Source organism: Colossoma macropomum, unplaced genomic scaffold (assembly GCF_904425465.1).
Source record: "Colossoma macropomum unplaced genomic scaffold, Colossoma_macropomum, whole genome shotgun sequence".
Lineage (NCBI taxonomy): Eukaryota > Metazoa > Chordata > Actinopteri > Characiformes > Serrasalmidae > Colossoma > Colossoma macropomum.
This window is the reverse complement of record NW_023494806.1, coordinates 6,373,259-6,395,331: the sequence shown is the minus strand read 5'-3', so window position 1 is coordinate 6,395,331 and position 22,073 is coordinate 6,373,259. Positions and strand designations below refer to the sequence as shown.

General features: G+C 41.8%; 1 protein-coding gene across 2 annotated transcripts in view; it reads right to left on the bottom strand.

Moving 5' to 3' along the window:
- The window catches only part of LOC118827760 (oxysterol-binding protein 2-like), a 127,942-nt gene extending 109,400 nt beyond the window's left edge, over window positions 1-18,542 (bottom strand). For both annotated transcript variants that reach the window (XM_036599220.1, XM_036599221.1), the window contains exon 1: window positions 18,167-18,542. In XM_036599220.1, coding sequence (XP_036455113.1) covers window positions 18,167-18,345 — 179 coding nt within the window. In that variant the 5' untranslated portion in view covers window positions 18,346-18,542. The remainder of the gene's footprint in view (window positions 1-18,166) is intronic.
- Between the last annotated feature and the right edge of the window lie 3,531 nt (window positions 18,543-22,073).

The following is a 22,073-nucleotide window of genomic DNA, read 5'->3' as shown; positions in this document are numbered from 1 at the left end:
ACATGGTTTTATAAAAAAAATAAGGGGTTTTCTGTTTTTGGACTAAAGTTCAGATATTTTTCAGTATGAAACTGAAGTAATTAATCACAAATAACTCTTTTAATGACCTTTTTAAATCTTTAATCTTTTAAATGTTTACAAATAATTAAAGAGCTGACTGTACGTACATGTACACATATACATTCACACACATGCACAAAGTAATGACAAAGACAACGCACATCAGAAATACACATTACACACACATTCACACGAGTGCTGGCAGAGAGCAGTGACAGACATCTGAGCTTAAAGCAACACAGTAAAATGTAACAGCAGGTAATCTGAGGCCCAAAGCCTTTTTAAGCTCATCCGCCAAAACACACTTCACACCACCAGCTCACGTCATGATGCTCAGATTGGAGCGTTCTGGTCACTTCGTGTCTATTTTGTGACCACTTTCTGTCTATTTTCTGACCACTTTCTGTCCACTTCATGTCCTAATGCTCTCTAATCTGTACCAGACAGATAAGGAGGATCAGCATGGGAGAGGGACAGCGAGCAGAGCGGAGCCGTTTAAAACAAGGAGGAAAAGTCAATTAGGAAATTAAAGACACAGGGATAGAGAAGGGAAAGGGGGCAATGAAGGAGCGCAGGAGTAAGAAAAACGTGTCAAGATCATCTTTACTGGGAGAGATAGTGTTCACTCTGATTCTCGCTCTATCACTGGCTGTGTTTACATGCAAAGACTTTTGCCAATCCGATTGAATACATTCCGATTATAGATGAAGACTGAGGTGTTTATATGATCACTCTACTCAACAATCCGATGGAAATCTCTGTTTACGTGCTCACTGCAAGTAATCCAACGCACATGATCAGAACGGACTTAAACTTTCCAATTGGGAATGTAATCAGATACAGGCGTTTATTATTCTTCTATTTAACAGATTATTTACAGGATTACCCACCTCGTTCAATCGGATGGACACTGCATTCCGAATGGCCTCAATCAGTCTAGTCTATTCCGGTTGAGGTGTATACATGGACGTATTCTACTCCGATTGAGCTATTAGTCGGATTATTTACGGGTTATCAGGCTGCATGTAAACGTGGCTGTTTAAGAATCGTCTTTGTGCTCAGATGCAAAATGCTAGTAAATTCTGTTTGGACCTGTATTAAATTGAAAGTACACATATTAAATATTTAATATTTTACCTTATTAGAGGCAGGCGATATTGCAAAAATACAATATCGCGATACTTCAGGAAATTTTCACGATGCACGACATGTCACAATATTAATTTTTCATACATCTGATCAGTTGGAAGAGAGAAAAGAATCAGTAGTGCTACATTTTAAAAGATACTATCACAAACTGTGAACACAATGATCTTTATTCAATATTTGGTACACTGTTCTGCACTAAATCCGGCTAAACAGGACCAATTTTGCTTTGTTAATGATGAAACATGCAGTTGGTCAGAGTTCTGCAAGTACTGACGATATTCAAGATATTTTTATAAAAGCATACTGAACTGTTATCATTACATAATTTATCACAATAACAATATAAGCTCACCAGAAAAAAAATTAGTCACCTGTGATTGAAACGTACCTAATAGCGTATAATGCCTCCACATGCACGAATTAACAGCTGTGATTTGATTTGCATGGACTGGACGAGCTTCCGGATGAAGGCAACATCAATGTTCAGCCACTCTTGCATCAAAGGATTGCGCAGTTCGGTCTCCTGCAGCTTGAACCACACCTTGCGACCTCATTAAAGGCTTCCTGAGGTCTCTGATGATGCACATACATCTTTCACGTACAGGCAATACCATATGTTCATGGTATGCAGTTCTCTGTGGAGTGTTCTTTCAGAAATTGGTTGTGAAGGACCTGCGTTGATTCTAGAAGCAATTCTTGCCTGGAAGCGAAGCGGTTTTTATTTACGAGCCGTGAAACACACCGGCATTCTATGTCCGTCAGTTTCATCTTTTGGCCACAATTCTGACAAGAATTTCCTGTGGACTGGGATTTTTACCACTGCTGGTGACCCGTATGACCACACGCTTCGATACATGGCCAAATGCAATCACTCCTTTTCGCCAATTATTAACATCTGACATCCACTGCACTGTACCACCTCTTCTCAATCTACGAATCCCGTCGCACACTGTAACACCCCACAGGTGTTTATTGCCCAGTCATCCTCGTGCAACGCCATCTGCAGGAGCCTGAAGTTATTACCATCTTAAACACGCGAAGTGACTAATTTTTTTCCAGGGACCTTATATTGTCATATCGCCCAGCCCTATACCTGTAAATATCTGCCCATTTCATATTTCATACCTGCATGTTTACCTCAGCGTTACATCACGTTTTCTTTTAACAACACTTACTATTCATCTGGGAACTGAAAGCACCAATTGATCCAGATTTGAAAGCCGAATGTTTCCCCATTCTTCTCTCTGGAACTGAGCAGCTGTACTACAATACAATGCCACTGTGCATTTCAGATGAGCTTGACCCCAGAGAAGGGAGGAAGGAAGGAAGGGAGAGACAGTGAAAGAAAGAAAGAAAGAAAGAAAGAAAGAAAGAAAGAAAGAAAAGTTTTGAGAAGACGAAGAGAAAGAAAGGATAAAGCAGTCAGATATGCAGAGTCAGGAAGGAGGGGTAGAGTCAGTGCTGTGAAAGAACAAGTGCAAGCGAAGCATTTACATGGGCCATTACACACACACACAAACACACACACACACACACACACACACACACACACACACACACACACACACAGAATTAAACAGTCCTTTCTCTGAAACAGGGGTTCCAAAACTTTTGCACATGTGCTCCACCACTAAAAGCCCACACAAACGACCACAAAAGCTTCCGTGGTCCCAATTTAACCGACCAGATTGTTTTCTGATTCAGCTAATGTGATGGCCGACAATTGGCTGAGTGCTGGATGTCAGGCTGAAGAGAGGAAAGCTGAGGAGTTCTGGCTTAATTTGATGGGTTTAGATACATTATCACTATGTTCAGTCTCCAAGTCACGCTGTAAACTGTTGGATTTTAAAGCTTCATTTGAAAAGACTTTTCACTTCCACGCAGGTGAAGCCCAGAACTACGTATTCACTGCTGCATTTCCTTCGTTTTGATTATGACTGTGCTGAAAATATAACCATAACAGCATTTTGCCAGATCAATGAGATCGATAAAAATATGATGTTTTATTTTTGCAGATAATCAACAATATTTGTCATATTTAAAATTCTGTTTGGTTAACTGCCTATATTGCAACAAATTGGCCAACAGCCCCCTAGTAGTACCACCAAGGCCCACTTGGAGGGCCACGGCCCACAGACTGAAAACCACTGCTGTATATCGCTGTTGTCGGAAGAAAACCTCGTATCTCCAAAAGGTTAACCTTACAGGAAAAGGAAAAAACCTACTTTACTTTTAATGCAAGTCAATGGAACCAGAAATGTTTCTAAGTAATTTTGTTTCTGTTGGTCCATGAAATATACACACAATGTAAAGGCCAACAGGCATTTTCAAATCATGTCAAAAACTGAAAAACAACAAAAATGGAGATACAAGGTTTTCTTCCGACAGCAGTGATATATTTAAATACAATCTGTTGGTTGAGGATCTAATTGACTCTTTCCCTGATGGGTATTGTTTGGTATGAAAGCATAGGAGCCAAGAGCGAGGAGATAACCACTCACGCTAAATACCTAAATACCCCCAGCACCACCTCACAAGGCTGTGATATGCCAGCTGTCTGTACCAGCTGTAAATAACTCAATTAATCTAAGCTGAGTTTGTAATAAAGACTTATTAAGTGAGGATTCCTGCAAGTGTCCATAAAGCCAGCCTCCATAAAGTGCCATCTGATTCTGTCACTCTCCATATTTTCTGGTAGCTAGCTCTAAAAACACAGCAGTCCAGCCCGCCCCGTTTCCCTCCCAGCCCCACCTCCAACATTTTTCAAAGTTGAGCCAGAGGTTCGGAAAATAGTGAGGTGTAGTTACTCTTTAAAGTCTTGTTCTTGACTTGAACTCGATGTATCCTTGTATAGGTCTTGTTTCGGACTTGGCTCTAGCGATCCTGACTACAACACTAACACGAAAAATAAACACCAAGTCTTTTGCTCAACAGGTCAAACAGAATCCATATCTTACAAATAACACCAAACCTGTTCATAATGATCAACATCCTTTAACGCTGCATAAATAAAGCAGCCAGATCAGCACTTTGACTGAGATGCATATTCACAAAAAAAGAGGGAAATGGACAAATGAATAGAGGTCAGCAATGAATAGAGGTCAGCAATGGAGAGCTGTGCATTAGCAAATTTCAAACTGAGCCATCCAAAGGTGCCAAATACACTACGGACCAACAGCATGACAGCAAACAGTCCATTCTGAATTCTCAAAATATTACATCAATATACAGACAGACAAACACACAAGACAGATAGACAGACGGACAGACAGACAGAGAGACACATAGATAAATAGATAGACAGACAGATAGACAGACAGAGTTAAACAGACAAGATAGATACATAGACAAATAGACAGACAGACAAACAGACATACAGATATATAGATAGACAGACAGACACATAGATAGACAGACAGACAGACAGACAAACACATAAACAGATAGACAGACAGACAGATAGAATTAAACAGACAAGATAGACAGTCAGACAGACAGAATTAAACAGACAAGATAGACAGTCAGATAGATAGACAGACAACATAGATAGATCGACGTGGGGTTAAACAGACAAGATAGCTAGACAGACAGATAGGCAGTCAGACAGACAGATAGGCAGTCAGACAGACAGATAGAAAGACACATAGATAGATAGATAGATAGATAGATAGATAGAATTAAAGACAAGACAGATAGACAGTCAGACCGACAGACTGACGCACAGACAGACAGACAGAGAGGTTACTGTTTTGGAAAATATAAGGCTCATGGTTTTCTGAGTTACAGGCCCTTAAAGAAACAGTTAGTTGTTCACTCACACTGACATTTGGTCAAATCCATTTCGTTCAGTATTAATAAACTGTCTAATCTTGTTTATTTTTCAAAGTTAGTGTTGCTTCCGAGTCTGTAGTGTACATAAACAGATCCAAACAGACGCTCAGAAATAAACAACAGTGAGTAATCAGATAGAGTGGGAGAGAGAGAGAGAGAGAGAAATCAGCCAGGCAGCCAGGTTAAACTTATAAAACCTAAAGTCTCATCAGCAATCCATTCAGAGACTCTGTCCCCTTTAACTGATTAAATCTTGGTAGTTGGTGTGTCACGTTAGTTACGGTAAAATCAGCTCCATGCTGTCTGAGCGAATCTGCAAACACATTCAGAACTCAGTTCACATCACAGTGGAAATGTCATGTTATTAAACATCATGTTATTAAATGGAGCATAGGAAAAAACAAACTTTACTTTTTTGGTGACAAAACAGTTTGATATGGTACAACGACTGTGTTAAAGTTTTAAACAGTGCTGTTCACGTCTCAGTCCATACGGCGCTCACATGGAAACTATGCTGTGAAAAACGAGTTTCGAGTTCACGTCTTCGAATGGTTCACACGTTTACACATATATGCCTATGGAGCCTACAGCAGTTTGGCCCCGCCCATTCACGTTTTCTCAAGTGTTTCAACCTGGTCTGCTTTTTGAATGATGTACAATAAAGGAAATTCAATCAGAACAGAGCTTATTTACATATATCTGTCTTAAAGGCACGGTAACAAAAACAGCCTGTTTAATTCTAAAGGCCATTATACACCAAACACAAGACAAAAAAAGGACATGAAGCGAAATATTCAGATGCATCAAAACTATACACACTGAACATGATGCGAGATTTTTGTGGAATTTCATTAGCTGTGTCTGAAACTGAGCCCTGTTCACTTTATAGTGCACTATTTTGGGGTTCCGACATTTTTTAGTGGTGTCTGAAAACATAAGCTGTGTCCCAATTCAGGGGCTGCATCCTTCGGAGGCTGCATTTGAATGCCGGTTGCGTCACAGCGGCGCGACTAGGCTGTCCCATTTCGAAGGCTCCTTCATATGCGGCCGAGAAATGTGTCCTTCTTTTCTATGACAACGAAGGATCCACCAACCAAGAGCGGCCGAGGAGACACTTTTAAATAGAACTATTGGGTTTAAACTGAGTCGAATAGCCAACGATACAAATGTTAAAAAAGCCAATGTGGTCTGAAGCAAAACTTACTGTAACGGTGGAGACGAGGAGGCGGGATGCAAGTGCGAGTTGCATTTAGCGAGTCCAGAAACTGAGTAGGAGAGGGTGGTAGAACAGACAAGTCCATGATGATAAAAAAAAAAAACAAACAAGATCAACAAAAACAAGCAATAGAGTAACATCCACAACGCAAGACCGAGACTGAACAAACACAGGGGTATAAATTCACTGAGGGGAAATGAGAAACATCTGGGACTAATGAGGGGCAGAGCACAGACAGGTGGGTGGAGCAGATAACAAGAGGGCAGGACCAGGGAGGAGACACAGAACAACAAAAGCACATGGCACAAGAAAACAAAAGGCACATGGCTACCATAGAGGGGAAGAAACAGACACACTCAGAGGGACAAAGGGGGAATCCGTGATACGCTAACGTTTCAATTTGTTTTAGGGAGCAAGGAGCAGAGAGATTTATAAGACTGCGGGGGATCTCCAGCTCGAACAAATAAAAAACTAAAACCAAAGTTTCTGGCTCCATCTTTAAAAAACTTTAAAAGAACTTGACAAGAGCTGTGTTTCGTGATGCAATGGTAAGGGGTGCTGTGATGCAAACAGGAAAGCCGCCGTAGAGAGACCGTCTCAATCGGTTCAGCCTTCATGGGTCTTTGTAGACCGCGTCCTTCGAAGGACACAGCCCCTGAATTGGGACACACGTATAGTGCAGAAGATCCAGTGCACTCAAACAATCCCACAATACACCGCAATAAGTAACATACAGCTGATGTACCCTAGAGGACAGGGGATACCCACGATGCACTGCGTTGTTTGTAAGTAGTGAGCAGACCCGTATAACGTTAATGTCTGAAATCGTTTACTATCATCACGAATTCTGTTCCCTATAATAGTGCTCTATACAGTGATCCAGGTTTTCAGATGTATTTGAATTTAGTGATTAGTGGGTATTTAGTGATTAGGGGACCATTTTGGACATGCCTATTGTGCTTTTCGCGCCACAAACTGCGACAAAGTGCAAGATGCTTTCCGATTTGAGAGTAGAATTGAGAGTTTCTCCACCTCATTTCAGGAGCTGAAACTTAGCAAGTACTTTCACTCACAGCTGGGATCTCAGCTGAGTTTGAGCTGGTTTTGGAGATGCGGTTCCACACTAAATGAGCATAAAACAAATGGGCAGAATGTCTTCGAGTGCAAATAAGGTTTGATTCTTTGCTCCCAGCAAAACAAACAAAGGGTGACATGGGGTTACTGTCCATTTCAGAAGAGTGAAGGGCTTCATCACTTCACTCAGAAGCTGAAACGTTGAGCGCTTCTACATATGACTTGATGTTTGAGCAGCTTTCGGAGATTCTGATCCATTTTAGCATTTGTGGAAAAGTTCGATTTGCTGGAACACAGCTTCTCCGTCATCTTGGCTGTCGTCATGCCCATTGTGACTTTAGTGACTTTTTGCCTCCAGCGAAAGTTCACAAAAATCAAGGGCAAGTAAAATAATAGCACTTTTTTGACATCTAAAAAATCATGTTTAGTTTGCAAATACCATCAGTTATACACATCAAATCCTAATAAATCACAGAAAAGGCATGTTCGGTGTTTAAAGGCCTTTAGGGATAAAGAGAGGTTGGAAAATGTTCACGTAAAATTGAACTATTTCTGGTATATTAACCCCCGAAAACCATATAAGGTGAAACCAAAATACAAGAAAAATGAAGAATAAGGTCTCTTTAAAGGAGAAGATCAGATTAAATAGCAGAAACAGCTACTTTTTGTGCAGAACACAGAATCAGAGTGAAGCGGCGATGGGAACAGACAGGAATGAGGCAGAGACAGAAACTGCTGACATGACAGAAGACACTTGTGTGTGTAGTGAAGCACACCGCTGCTCCGCCTGAGCATCAGAAAGAGAGACGTAAGTAGAAACACACTCCGAACGCATCTCCAGCACAACCCTGAGGGACAAAACGTCCATTAGACAGCACTACGGACCAACCTAATCCTTCCAAGTCGCAGTTATCGCTGACGATAATAAAAGCATGATGTCATTTTACATAAATTATTTCTCATCCTTCACTTTGTGAAACGAGTGGAGATATTTGTTTTAGAAAATGAAGGTTCTAAACTTTCAAATACCACATTTGTGTTTGTACGCAGAAGAGATGTTTTATTATGATTCAAATTTGCTGAGAAGTTATCGTGAGTCCAGTCTTGTTTTGTAGAACAAAAAACATTTTTGCCACGTTTTTGTTATTTCTTGACATTAAAACGAACAAAAAGTGTGCAGATAAATAAATAGATACACATATAATATATAAATATATATGTAGATACACATATAATATATAAAATATATAATAAGGGCGGCACGGTGGCGCAGTGGGTAGCGCTGTCACCTCCCAGCAAGAATGGCCTGGGTTCGATTCCCAGCCGGGTGACCAGGGTCATTTCTGTGTGGAGTTTGCCTGTTCTCCCCATGTCTGCGTGGGTTTCCTCCGGGTACTCCAGTTTCCTCCCACAGTCCAAAAACATGCAGTCAGGCTGATTGGACCTGCTAAATTGCCCCTAGGTGTGAGTGAGTGTGTGAATGTGTATGTCTGTCTGTCTGCCCTGCGATGGACTGGCGACCTGTCCAGGGTGTATCCTGCCTTCCGCCCAATGACAGCTGGGATAGGCTCCAGCACCCCACCGCGACCCAGAAGGAAAAGCGGTTTAGATGATGTATGTATGTACATAATATATAATATCTATCGCATATACTATCACAGTGTATCTAACAACAAAGGCAGCATGAAGCTTCTTTTATACAGTGATAGAAAACACGACAGCACATAGAAAGCTCTATTTCCACATGCTGATCCATTTTACTGACCAATGTAGTTATACACGCTCAACAACTACTCTGGGGGCAGATTTTAATCAGTTAAAGAGGGCAAACACAAACACTCTGAATGTCTCACTGACAATACATTATGTAGGACAGGGTTAATATGGCACTGAAAGTTTTACACTGCAGCACTGAACTAGTTTTACACATGTAGGGAGCACACAGCACATGTGGTAGAGCAATTTTAAGAGAGACATGGAGAGGAAGAGAGGGAGACATGGAGAGAGAGAGAGGAAGAGAGAGAGACATGGAGAGAGACAAGGAGAAAGAGAGACACGGAGAGAGAGAGAGGAAGAGAGAGAGACATGGAGAGAGACAGGGAGAAAGAGAGGCATGGAGAGAGAGAGGAAGAGAGAGAAACATGGAGAGACAGGGAGAAGGGGAGGCATGGAGAGAGAGAGGAAGAGAGAGAGACATGGAGAGAGACAGGGAGAAAGAGAGACATGGAGAGAGAGAGGAAGAGAGAGAGACACGGAGAGAGACAGGGAGAAAGAGAGACATGGAGAGAGATAGGGAAAAAGAGAGACATGGACAGAGAGAGGAAGAGAGAGACATGGAGAGAGAGAGGAAGAGATAGAGAGGAAGAGAGAGAGACATGGGGAGAGAGGTAGAGAGAGAGGGGAAGAGATATGGAGAGAGACAGGGAGAAAGAGAGACATGGAGAAAGATAGGGAGAAAGAGAGACATGGAGAGAGGGAGCAACATGGAGAGAGAGAGGGAGAGAGAGCGACATGGACAGAGAGAGGGAGAGGCAGCAACATGGACAGAGAGAGGGATAATAATATTAATAATAATAATAATAATAACAATAATATGTTCATGTATAATATGTGTTCTCTAAAGGTTCTAAATAGTACAAAAAAGGGGTTCTGCTCATGTTACAATTCATAGAACCCTTTTGTTTTGTTTTTTTTATATTTTATGCATCAGCAGGATTATTCAATTGGATGTTATTAATGAAGTCAGACCTCCAAAACTGTTTGTTGTGTTCAGTACAGTCTGCTAGACGCTCCTGCCTAGATGACTTCACCCCGTTTGCTCTTAACATTCTCGCTGCAGTATCCATTTACTCCGGCTCAGAAAGTATCCACTTACACTGTCCAGCAGACCAGAACATCAGCTCTGCTCACTGAGGGAGGAGGCCAAAGTCTAACAGAGCAGGTTATCCCAGATCTGGAGATCCTCCACCCCTCACATCTCATTCACTGTGTGTTTTAGTGTTTTCTCAGAACTTACACACCCAGTTCAGGTCATCAGGTCAGTATAGAGGCCCTGAAGGTCACTATATAGGTCAATATATAGGGTCACACACGGTTACAGATTTTACAGTTCACAGTTCATCCAAAATTTCTCTCTTGACGATCAATAAAATATCTAAATCTGTATTATTACAGTGCTGTGAAAAAGTATTTGCCCCTTCCCAATTTCTTCTGTTTTTGCATTCTTGTCACACTTTAATGTTTCAGATCAACAATCTTATAATATTACACAAAAATAGCCCAAATAAATACAAAAATGCAGTTTTTAAATGATGATTTCATTTACTGCAGAAAAGAATGCTGTTCAGCCCTACCTGGCCCCATGTGAAAAAGTAATTGCCCCCTTTGCTAAATCAACCAGTTAACCAAATTCAATTGACTACTGGGTTCGATTTCACTGGCCACACACAGGCATGATTGTTGAATGTAAACATCACTTAAATAGAACCTGTCTGGTAATGTGAAGCAGGCTAAAAGGTCTCAAAAAGAGGCACATGATGCCTCGTTCTAAAGAGATTCAAAAACAGATGTGAAACAAAGTCATTGTAAATCTACCAGTCTCGAAAGGGTTACAAAGCCATTGCTAAGGCTCTGGGACTCAAACCACAGTAAGAGCCATTATCCACAAATGGAGAAAACTTGGAACAGTGGGGTCAGTTGTGACCAGGAGGTCACAAAAGAACCCAGATGAACATCTAAAGAGCTGCAGGCCTCACTTGCCTCAGGTAAGGTCAATGTACATGATTCCACAATAAGAAAGACAACGGGCAAAAATGGCATCCATATGAGAGTTGCAAGGGACCACTGCTGGCCATTAAGATCACAAAGCCTTGTCTCACATTTGCCCAAATACATCTAGATAACCGCCAAGACTTTTGGGATAATATTCTGTGGACTGATGAGTGAAAAGAACAATGTTCCAACAGTCAAACATGGTGGTGGTAGTGTGATGTCTGGGGCTGCTTTGATGATATGGTACATTATCATGCTGGAAGTAGCCATTAGAAGATGGTAAATTGTGGCCATGAAGGATGCACATGGTCAGCAACAATACTCAAATAGGCTGTGGCCTTTAAACAGTGATTGATTGGTATTAACAGGCTCAAAGTGTGCCAAGAAAACACCATCTCCATTACACCACCTCCACCAGCCTGGACTGTGGACACAAGGCAGGCTGAGTCCATAGATTCATGTTGTTGGTGCCAAATTCTGAATCTACCATCTGTGTGCCTCAGCAGAAATCAAAAATCATCAGACCAGGCTATGTTTTTCCAGTGTTCAACTATCCAGTTTTGGTGAGTCTGTGCCCACTGCTGCCTCAGCTCTCTGTTCTTGGCTGACAGAAGTGGAACCTGATGTGGTATTCTGCTGTTGTAGCCCATCCACCTTAAGGTTTCGATGTGTTGGGCATTCTGAGATGTTTTTCTGCTCACCACAGTTGTACAGAGTGGTTATCTGAGTTATCGTAGCATTTCAGTCGGCACAAACCAGTCTAGCCGTTCTCTGCTGACCTCTCTCATCAACAAGGCATCTGCAGAACCTAAACTCTAGAGACTGTTGCATGTGAAAATCCTAGAAGATCAGCAATTATAGAAATACACAAACCAGCCCATCTGGCACCAACAATCATGCCATGGTCAGAATCACTGATATCATGTTGTTCCCCATTCTAATGGCTGATGGGAACATTACCTGAAGCTGCTGAGCGATATCTGCATAATTTCATGCACTACACCACTGTCACATAATTGTCTGAATTAGATAACTGCAAGAATGAGTAGAGACAGCTGTACAGGTGTTCCTAATGAGTGGCTGATTGACTGATGCTGACAACTAAATAACGTACTTACTGGCCGTTTTGTCTGTTAAATAAAATGAAGGGTGGTCTCTGAATTTTGCACAGTGTTTGGATATGGAATTAGACATATGAGGTGACCTATAATATTTTTCTCTCATTTCACCTGTTATTAATATTTTAAAACTACACACTTAGGCAAAAGGAGTTTGTTGTAGTATTAGAAAGGGTTCTCTGACTTAGGAGAACCTTTTCTGGCCCTACAAGACCAATTTTTACAGGAACCACATACGCGTTCTCCATGATGATGAAGTTGTATGACACAGTTATAAGACCATAATAATAATAGTAATAATAGTAATAATAATAATAATGATAATAATAATACATCAACTGACCACCATAACCTTGCAGAGGCAACCATAGCATATTAGAATGGCACAAATAAAGGAACCATTTTCCGAACTACAAAGAACCATTTAAGCCTTCAGATGTTGTTGTCATGGTTCTATTCAGAGCTGAAGTGCATAGAGTGCCCAGGACTGGCACTGACATTGACTGCTGGCTGTGCTTGTACCAGAATTGGGCTGAATGGTGGACTAAATGCTCAAACATGAGCACTTGCCCTTGTTTCCTAGCCTTTTGGCCTTGGATCTCCCATAGTGACACTATCACGATGAACCTGCTGACCATCTGATAAGAGAGGGTATGTTTGGAAGCACTATGTCTTAACTAGACCTGGTCACTGTTGTCTGGAGGATCAACGATCACGTTTCATTTACACCAAATCAATACAGGCACAGATGCACCACAAATTTAATCATATGAGGACTTGTTTAACAGTTAAATTAAGCACAAAGTGGTTGGCTTTCACTGGCAATTATTTCAAAACTGTACATTAGACCAAGACCAAGATTAATTCCAGTGCTGGAAGGTCAGAAGAGTTAAAATCAACGAATACAACCTCACAATAAATCACAAAGAAGACGCAGACGGGACATATAAACTACAAATAGGACAATACATGCTACTGAAAACTGAGCTATTTGTTTCAACTAAGATTTGGATGATATTTAACCCAGCATTCAATTTCTCACCACATGAATTTAAGCCATGATACGAGGTCTATCCAGCAGAAAGCCATGTCTGTTATTACTGATAAGCCTGCATTATCTCAGTGGAAAGAAACAGGCACGGCTAAAGCACATGGTCACTAAACGTATGAAAATGACAAGTTTTACACTATTTTCACCATTTTATTCCTTATTCCAACCTTTTTATGCACCTGAAAACATTTTCACAGCAGGCAACACTTGCGTCTTCTCTGCCACGGCTACAGAATTTGTGATATTTACTTCAAACTCCTTTTGTTTTGACCCTGAATGACCCAGGAGGTGAAGGACAGAACTACTTTATTCACCAACAAAAATGAACACTTTAAAGGCCTTCCAGGAGTCTCTCCAACTGACAGGTCAGTTCATGTTTCACAGTAATGGAGGCTTTGGAATAAAAGAGGTGAAAATACTGCACAAATAAAAACGAACAGGTCTAAAATGCATGTTTAGCCCCTTACCAAGCCATGAGCCCGGTGGTGGGGCCAAAGTTTTATAACACACTTCTACAGCCTAAGAAAAACTCAATTAGTTTGCACTAAAGTCCCTGTAGTTAATGAATAATAGGCCTTAGTATGTAATAGGCCTGGTCTGTTAAGGGGTTAGCATGCTTTCTCCAGCTGTCAACAGGGGAAGCTTTTAAGCATTGGACTAAAACAGACACAGAAACTTTCAAATCCACCTACAGCTCACTTGACGTCTGCGATCTTGAAAGATAAGCCATACGTTACGGTGATGTGATGCTTCCAACCCATTAAATTTTCAGGTTTGTTATATCTTAAGACAGGGGTCGGCTGCTCTTTTACTGCCCTGTTGCGGCTCCACAGCAGAATTAGAGTTTTAGGTAAAAATAAAAAAATCCTTCTGTACAGTAAAATAAAGCTCTGCTGACTGTTCAACACAGTTTTAACAACAAATGGTTTTAAACGCTGGAGTTGATGTAGAACTGCTAATTCACCCTTTAACCCTGAAGATTGGTGCGCAGACTGCTGGTCACCACAGCAACACAGACAACAATCTGGCCTAACTAGTAGCTACAAAAAGGCAGAGAGAGATTTAAGATGAACATTGATAATTTGGAGACGAATGGACTTATTTGCGTTTATAATCACTCCAGCTGGTTTCCTGATATGTTTAATGTGCAACGAGAAACAGTCGAACATTAAAAAGTAGCGAGGCTGAAGTCAGCTTCTCGTTTGCCAGCTTCTTGTTGAAGTTTTCCCGTTCCACCTTAAATAGTGCAACAGTTCTGGCACCTCAGGCACCATTTAAGGTGGAATGGGAAAAGTCAAACAAGAAGCTGGTGAATGAGAAGCGACTTCAGCCTCGTAAAAAGTCGAAAGTTGAGAGACATTTTACAAGAAACTGTTCTACTTTTGCGAAAAAGTTTCCTGCTGGAGATGCGAGAAAAGTGGCTATAGCTGAGCTAAAGCTTAAAGCAGAGCAAAGTGAGTCTGCATTTTTTAGTCTATGCTAGCACTACTGAGACATATTTACAGCCAAGATGGTAAAATGGACACAAAATGTTGTGGCTCCTGAGGTGGTTTAATTTTGTTGAAAGGACAAAATGGTTCTTCTTAACATTTGGGTTGCCGACCCCTGTCCCAAGGCCTAATCACCCATAATTAGATGGACAATTATGCAAACAGGCATTTCTTTAGTTATAGATGTGAGAGATAAAAGCCTGGTAAACAGCTTCTCTGCACACAACTGCCATTTTACAAAAAGCCCATTTAACTGTACTTGCCGTCCACAAATTCAACCTTAAACGTCCCTCCGTTTGTGCATTCGAATGCAAACACTCCTCCACATCCGAATCCGTCTGAGGAATCTCAAAGGGACAGACCTACATGCAGTAATGAACCAATTAGAAGAGTACACTGTAATTGGGTTTGGTGACAGGCGCCATATGTGACCCAGTAGCCCTCCCTCATAGAGCGAGGCGAAACATGATTACTGCTGCTGGTTCAGGCGCGTCCCCGACAACAGGTGCAGCTGCTGCCCAAGGCCCACAGGTGACACCTGTGGATCACCCCTGCAATTTTAAAGAGGCACATAATCCCGCACACAGATCCCTCCACATCATCAGATATCTTGGCCCTCTACTGACCTGTGTAAAGATCCAAGAGTCAGTGACTCTAAGCGGGCCAGGGATACTGATACACTATATGTCCAGAAGTATCCAGACACGCCTTCTAATTAGTGCATTCGGCTACACAGCATTGCCAGTAGAATGGTTTTCTCTGGAGCAGCCGCACATGAGCCTAAGGTCACCGTGCCCTGTGGAGCAGTGGAACTGCGCTCTCTGGAGTGATGGAGCTCCATCCAATACCTTTGGGTTGAGTTGAAGTGATCCAGAACTAATCATCTAACATCAGTACCTGATCTCACTAATGCTCTTGTGGCTGAACGCAATCAGATCCTCAAATCGATGTTCAAATGTCTTGCGTAAAGCCTTCCCAGAAGAGTAGAAGCTGTTGTTGCAGCAAAGGGGAGACAAATCCCCTTCATTTAGGAAGGTCAGGTGTCTGATGAGCAGGTGTCTACAAACCTGTGGGCGATATAACCTGTTTAAAGGACAGACATCTTCAGTTGGTCAGTCTGATGCCACACTTTGGTTCAACTGCCCTATTGGGTTGTTCACACTGTCTGGTAGGGCCTCCAACAGTTACAATAACAAGACAATCAAAATTAAACGATTATTTTTAATTCTAATTTATTGTGTTATAATGATGCATGATTTGGTATTATTATGACTATTTTTACATATTTTATTTAAACGTATACATATTTATACACTCTCAAATACAGCCACAAAACTGCCCCTGGGGCAGTACCTCTCTTGTCGCTGGGGTGGTACCATCTAGGGTACATCTCAGTACCTTTAGTCAGGAAACATAACTGTACAATAATCCATTATGATTATATTTTCTAAGCTGTATTGACTCCACACACCCCGTCTCGTCTCCAGGCTTTTTATTTTATTGTTCTGTTTTAAACATTAGCCTAAGAAAAGGTACAAATACGTCCTTTTCACCTGGGAAAAAACTTTTTTAAGGTACACAACTGAACCTGAAAACCACTGTAGTACCTTTGAGGGAACATTTACATTGTTTGTACTTTGATGAATGAAAAATGAACATGAATTACCTTTATTTCTAACACTGTATATTATTAATATTACATATTATTTATTTATCTTTTTATACATTTTTTATTTGTTATTCAGTTTAATTATATTTAAAGTCCAAGGAAATCCACTGTTTAAACAAACTTTAATAAATGCATGACGCGTCCCAAGTCAAAAAGTAATCGTGTTAACCCTCTACTGCACGCATTAGGAGAGAATAAAAAAACAATCAATTCGCTTTTCTTGTATAAATGGACCTGATTATTAAATTAAAAAATGTGTGCAAGGGTTCTTTTGGGGGTATGTTGCCCTGAGGCAACATTGTGTGTTGTTGCTTCTAGGCAACAAACATATTTCCGCAAATTTTCATAACAAAAAATTTGATACTGAATGTTAAAAGTGGGCAAAGAGACAATACGACCAAATACATGCTTTTTTATTAATTTACTCGAACTCTTCCCTTTATTGATAACCTTGTTGTTATCTTTAAAATACTTATGATGTTATTGTAAAGTGAGGAAAATGGGTTTGTTGCCCTGAGGCAACATTGTGCAGTAGAGGGTTAAATAATCGCGATCTCAGTGTTGACCAAAATAATCGTGATTATGACTTTTGACGTAATCGAGCAGCCCCACTGCCTGGCTTGGCTGATGTAAGCCAGCTAGCTAGCACATCTGTAAATCAGAAAGCCTATAAACTGCGGCAGCTGAACACTGACAGCTTTTAAATAGGCAAGGTGATGGTTTTCTTTTCAGTCATGTCCTGGAAAAAGAACATAAATGCCTGAACTTAGTAGACGAGGCTGCAGCACTGACGTTAGCCGGCCAGGCTAAGCTGACACAGGCTGCTAACTACGAACACAGCAACAGCAACAGACAGCTTTGCGAGATCTTCTCTCAGAAACAAAACTATGTAAACCTGGTGCTCCTTGACAAGTCATAATTTAATGTAGTTACTTGTCATAACTGGGATATATTTGTTCTGGACGGCGTGAACGTTAGCAGACCTAGAAAGCCAGCCAGCCTGCCTAGTAACGTTACGCAGCGTAGCAAATTAGCAGGTTTCGAGACTATTTATGTCCTCCTTGTACGCATTTATGTGAAATACCTGGAATCCTGTTTTTTTCTTCTGTAATGTACATTAAAACATATACTAGCTAGCCAGGGGCATCTGTAACCTAAGTTCGCCAGCTAGCTCTCTAAGCAAAGTCAAAAAAGTGGGAGGTGTGTTTGACAGTTCACGTTTCTCCCGGCTAGCTAGCTACACAACACAACAAAACCCCGTTTAAAGTGTGAATTGACACCCACGGTGTTTAAGTAGGACCTACAGGTTTGAAAGTAAAGCCTACAGTGTTGAATTAACACCCTAAATCCAGCTGGACACAGTGCCTTGCTATACCGCCAGCTTCTCGTTCGAATTTCACCGTTCCACCTTAAATGGCGCAGCGGTTCCATTCAGGCGCTTGAGGCGCCACAATGTAACCGCTGCACTATTTAAGGTGGAACGTGAAAATTCGAACAAGAAGCTGGCGAACTGGAGGCTGACTTAACGGACAGCTCCAGAAGATGACGCGCAGTGACAGCACGGCTACGGCTGGTGGTGGTGTTGTTATTGGTAGTGCAGATGTGGGCTGGAGAGTCAAGGTTAAACCACAGAAATGAATGACCGTGTCTCAGAGCAACATTAAAAGGGGAGAAAAGGCTTGACATTGGTGTTCAGCGCATTTCGGCACAGCAGCGGCAGCGGCAGCTGTTGTTTACCTGTAATAGGATAGCAGCCCGTTGCTAAGGACGAACCACCTGCGCTGGTAACCCTTCAGGTAGTTGGTCCATTTGAACAGCCAGCCTTTATAAGTGTCCGAGCCGGGGGCCGGCGTGGCCGCGGTGGTGGTGTTGGTGGCGGATGAAGCCGAAGCCGAGCTCTTGCCCGGGTCGCTCATCCTTCTCTTTCTCTCCCTGCGTCCCGCCGTAGTTGTCCTCCGTTTGAGAGCGTGCCTAGCCGGCGGGGGGAAAGCGGTACAAAAGTGCCGGACCGAAGCCGCTGCAGGGAGCGGCCGCTGTCCCTCACTGCCCGTACACTGGACTGGGCAGAAGAAGAGAAGAGAGACAGAGAGACAGATCCAGTCGCCCCCTCCCCTCCTTCTGTCTGATTTCGCTGGAAAACACGTTATTTTTCCCACCTCTTTTCTTTTCCCACCTGTTTCCAGGAACGCCCCGCCCTCCTGCGCTAAGATTGGCCATTAAGGTCCTACCTCCTTCGCTGTGATTGGTTAGTGCCGGGCAGGGCTGTTTCTGTTTGGGGTCTTAATGGGGCCCAGTTATATTATTATGTGCGCAAGAATGAAAAAGGTACGCAGTTCCGCTGGTGACATCCTGTAGAAATAAAAATAATGCGTGGCCACGACTTAGTAAGGCATGGGAATGAGATGATTAAGTCGTGGCCACGACTTAGTAAAGTGTGGGAATGAGATCCTAATGCGTGGCCACGACTTAGTAAGCCATGATCTCGTTCCCACGCCTTACTAAGTCATGGCCACGACTTGATCATGTCATTCCCACGCCTTGCTAAGTGGTGGCCACGCATTAGGATCTCGTTCCCACGTGTTAATAAGGCGTGGCCACGCATTATTTTTATTTATACAGGATGTCATCATCAGGGCTCCGTAAAAAAGAATAATTTTCAATAATTTTAAGGAAGCATTAAGAAACACCTTATTCCTGCACCCCATGGTGTTTTGAGTGACTTCTATGCAAAGCATAAGCAATATAAAACTTATAAAACACTAAATTAAATGCTTATAAAACACTAAATTAAATGCTTATAAAACACTAAATTAAATGCTTATAAAACGCTAAATTAAATGCTTATAAAACACTAACATGATAAAAAGTGTGGAAATGAATAAAAATAAAATTTAATCGTTATTGTCAGGATGCTCAAATAAATGGGTCGATGTTTGTAGCTTAATTGATCCGTGAACAGAAACCTGACTGCTTTAGTCAGAGGAGTCTATTTATACCCTACAGCAGGGGTCGGCGACACACGGCTCTCTTACTGTCCTGTTGCGGCTCCACAGCAGAATTAGATTTGTAGGTAAAAATAAAATAATCCTCCTTTGCAGTAAAATAAAGCTCTGTTGATCGTTCAGCACAGTTTTAGGAATAAATGGTCTTAAACGAGTTAATGCAGCCTATAACTGCTAATTCACCAACTTTTGACCCTGAGGGTTGGCGCGCAGACTGCTGGTCAGATACGCAGCAACACAGACAACAGTCTCGCCTAACTAGCAGCTAACAAAAAGGCAAAGAGAAAGATTTAAGACCTACAGACCTGCAGTCCGACAGTCCTAGAACTGGGATGCAAGGATTGGTGCATGGAAGAAAAACGTGTGATGTAGCAGGCAAGAAATGCTGGAACATCAGTGTGTGAATAACACGGGGTCATCAGGCCAGCATGTTCCCTAAATCAACACATTAATGCCAGGATCATCAATCAGCTGCAAGAGGGACAGGTACTGCAATACCCTGATCCCTAAATGCTGCTGCAGAGACATTATTTTGCCCGTTGATGGCAGTGCTGAGTCAATTTCATTATAGGCCCTTGTCACATTTCCATGTTTTTTTCTGCTGGAAGTTCTCCTTTCAGGGCAACACTAAAGCAAAAACAATAACAAGGGCGACCATTCGACGTGTACAGCTTACTCAAGCGTTTGAGTTTCAGACAAAAACAGTCTTATCTCAGTTTCAGTGGTTTGTCAGCTGACAAAGAGCAGAGGAAAAATGTGTTTGTCTAACTATCAAAGGAATTAACTTTGTTATACAAAGGAAAGGAACTTGTGTGTCAGCATTTCAGCGCTGCTGACTAACATTAACATGCAGTTTGTGCTTTAAAGTTGGTGTTGCAGCCGCTTTCAGAGGAACAGTTTTCATCTTCTCCCACGAAAGCTGTCAGCATCTGAGAGCGAGTGCTCGGCAGGGAGTTGACGTTCGTTCACTGGAGCCAGTGGTTGTGGAAAATGTCCACAGAGTCACTACAGATGCCCCCTGCCATAATGTGTGCGTGCTTAGCCCTTTGCCATTTAGTTTATTGTTAGCAAGCTGTTTCAATGTCTCCAGCTAACATGGCTAATCTAGCGTTTTGGTTATAGTTGTTTTCACCTGTCCATCGATTTATCACTCTGTAGACATTAGCTGACGTTACTGTACCCCGATAGCTGTGAAGGAACTTTTCCATGAAGCATTTATATCCTTTATTTAGTTTGGACTCCCACATTGGTGTGTGTTTGGTTGTGTAACTATTCTGGACACATCCTTGAATTCCAAGTTTGGCCACTATGACAAAGAGAAAGTGACGCACCTTTCTGTGGTGAACTGAAGTGATACGAGCAGCTGTACTTCTGAGGTTAGTAACTGCCCATAAAGCAATAGTGGAACTTTTTTTATCCAGCGCTTACGCACTTCAGTTTCTTGTGAAAAGGGACTGTTAATTAGCTTAATTGCTGTTAAAAAAGACTGAGTTGGCTATTGACACCATTTGCATAGAAAAATCCTAAATGTGTCTGAGGCAGTATACAGCTTAAAAGCAGGAGGTTTTCCTGCCTGTGAAACATTGTTTAACATTATAATAACTACAGTACAATAATTTAACATACATACATATTGAAAAAGTACTGTGTTGTGAGTTGGTTAGAAGAAGACGTTTTAGTTCCTGACCTCTCCATGACGCCTCCAGCCATCACATGGATTGATTAAATGTCATTATTATTCAGCACATCTGAATAATGAAGCGCTGAGTAGCCAAACTAGTGATTTGATGAATGGATCATAACTACAATTAATGCTAGACATCCACAACTAGATGTACATAACATACATACATAAAATCACTTACTGTATCCATCCATCCATCCATCATCTAAACCGCTTATCCTTCTGGGTCGCGGTGGGGTGCTGGAGCCTATCCCAGCTGTGATTGGGCGGAAGGCAGGATACACCCTGGACAGGTCGCCAGTCCATCGCAGCTTACTGTATTATTGTTTTTTTAATTACTTATTCTACTATTCCTGCATTTCTGAGCGAATAAGTACTTACTGTCCAGATAAATAGCTATTAATAAAAGAAAGTGCTGCCTCTGAGAAGCTTGAGAGGCGTGGCCATGTGGGCAGCCACACACGGAGGCTCATGGTAGGAGCACGTCATCCTAAAAAAGGACTGTTTATTGTTGTTTATTGTTGTTGTTTGTTAGTTTAAGTCGTGGGTATGTGTTGGTTATGTTTCATTGTGTCTGGACTGAGGGATGTTTGTGTGTGTGTGGGGGGGGGTCACCAGGAGGGTGATGGCTGTGGCTGGTGTTGAGCTCCCCCACAGGGTTGGCTGTATGTTATGTGTGGTTCTGCCTGATGTTTAATGAAAAGCGCTTCTCGTGGTGGAACCATGGCCCCCCTGTGTCTTACTCTACGTCCAAGCCAAGAAAATAACACTATTAATAACCCATCTTGTCCCTCATCTTCATAATAAAGTGGTGAGTCCTTAGGTCATCATTTGCATTGTCATGAGTTTATCATCCTCATGTGGTCAGTCTGTCATTATGTGTGTTGTCCTGAGGTCATCATGGTCATTCTGTGTGTTATGCTGAGTCCCTCGTCTTCATAATCACATGGTTAGTCCT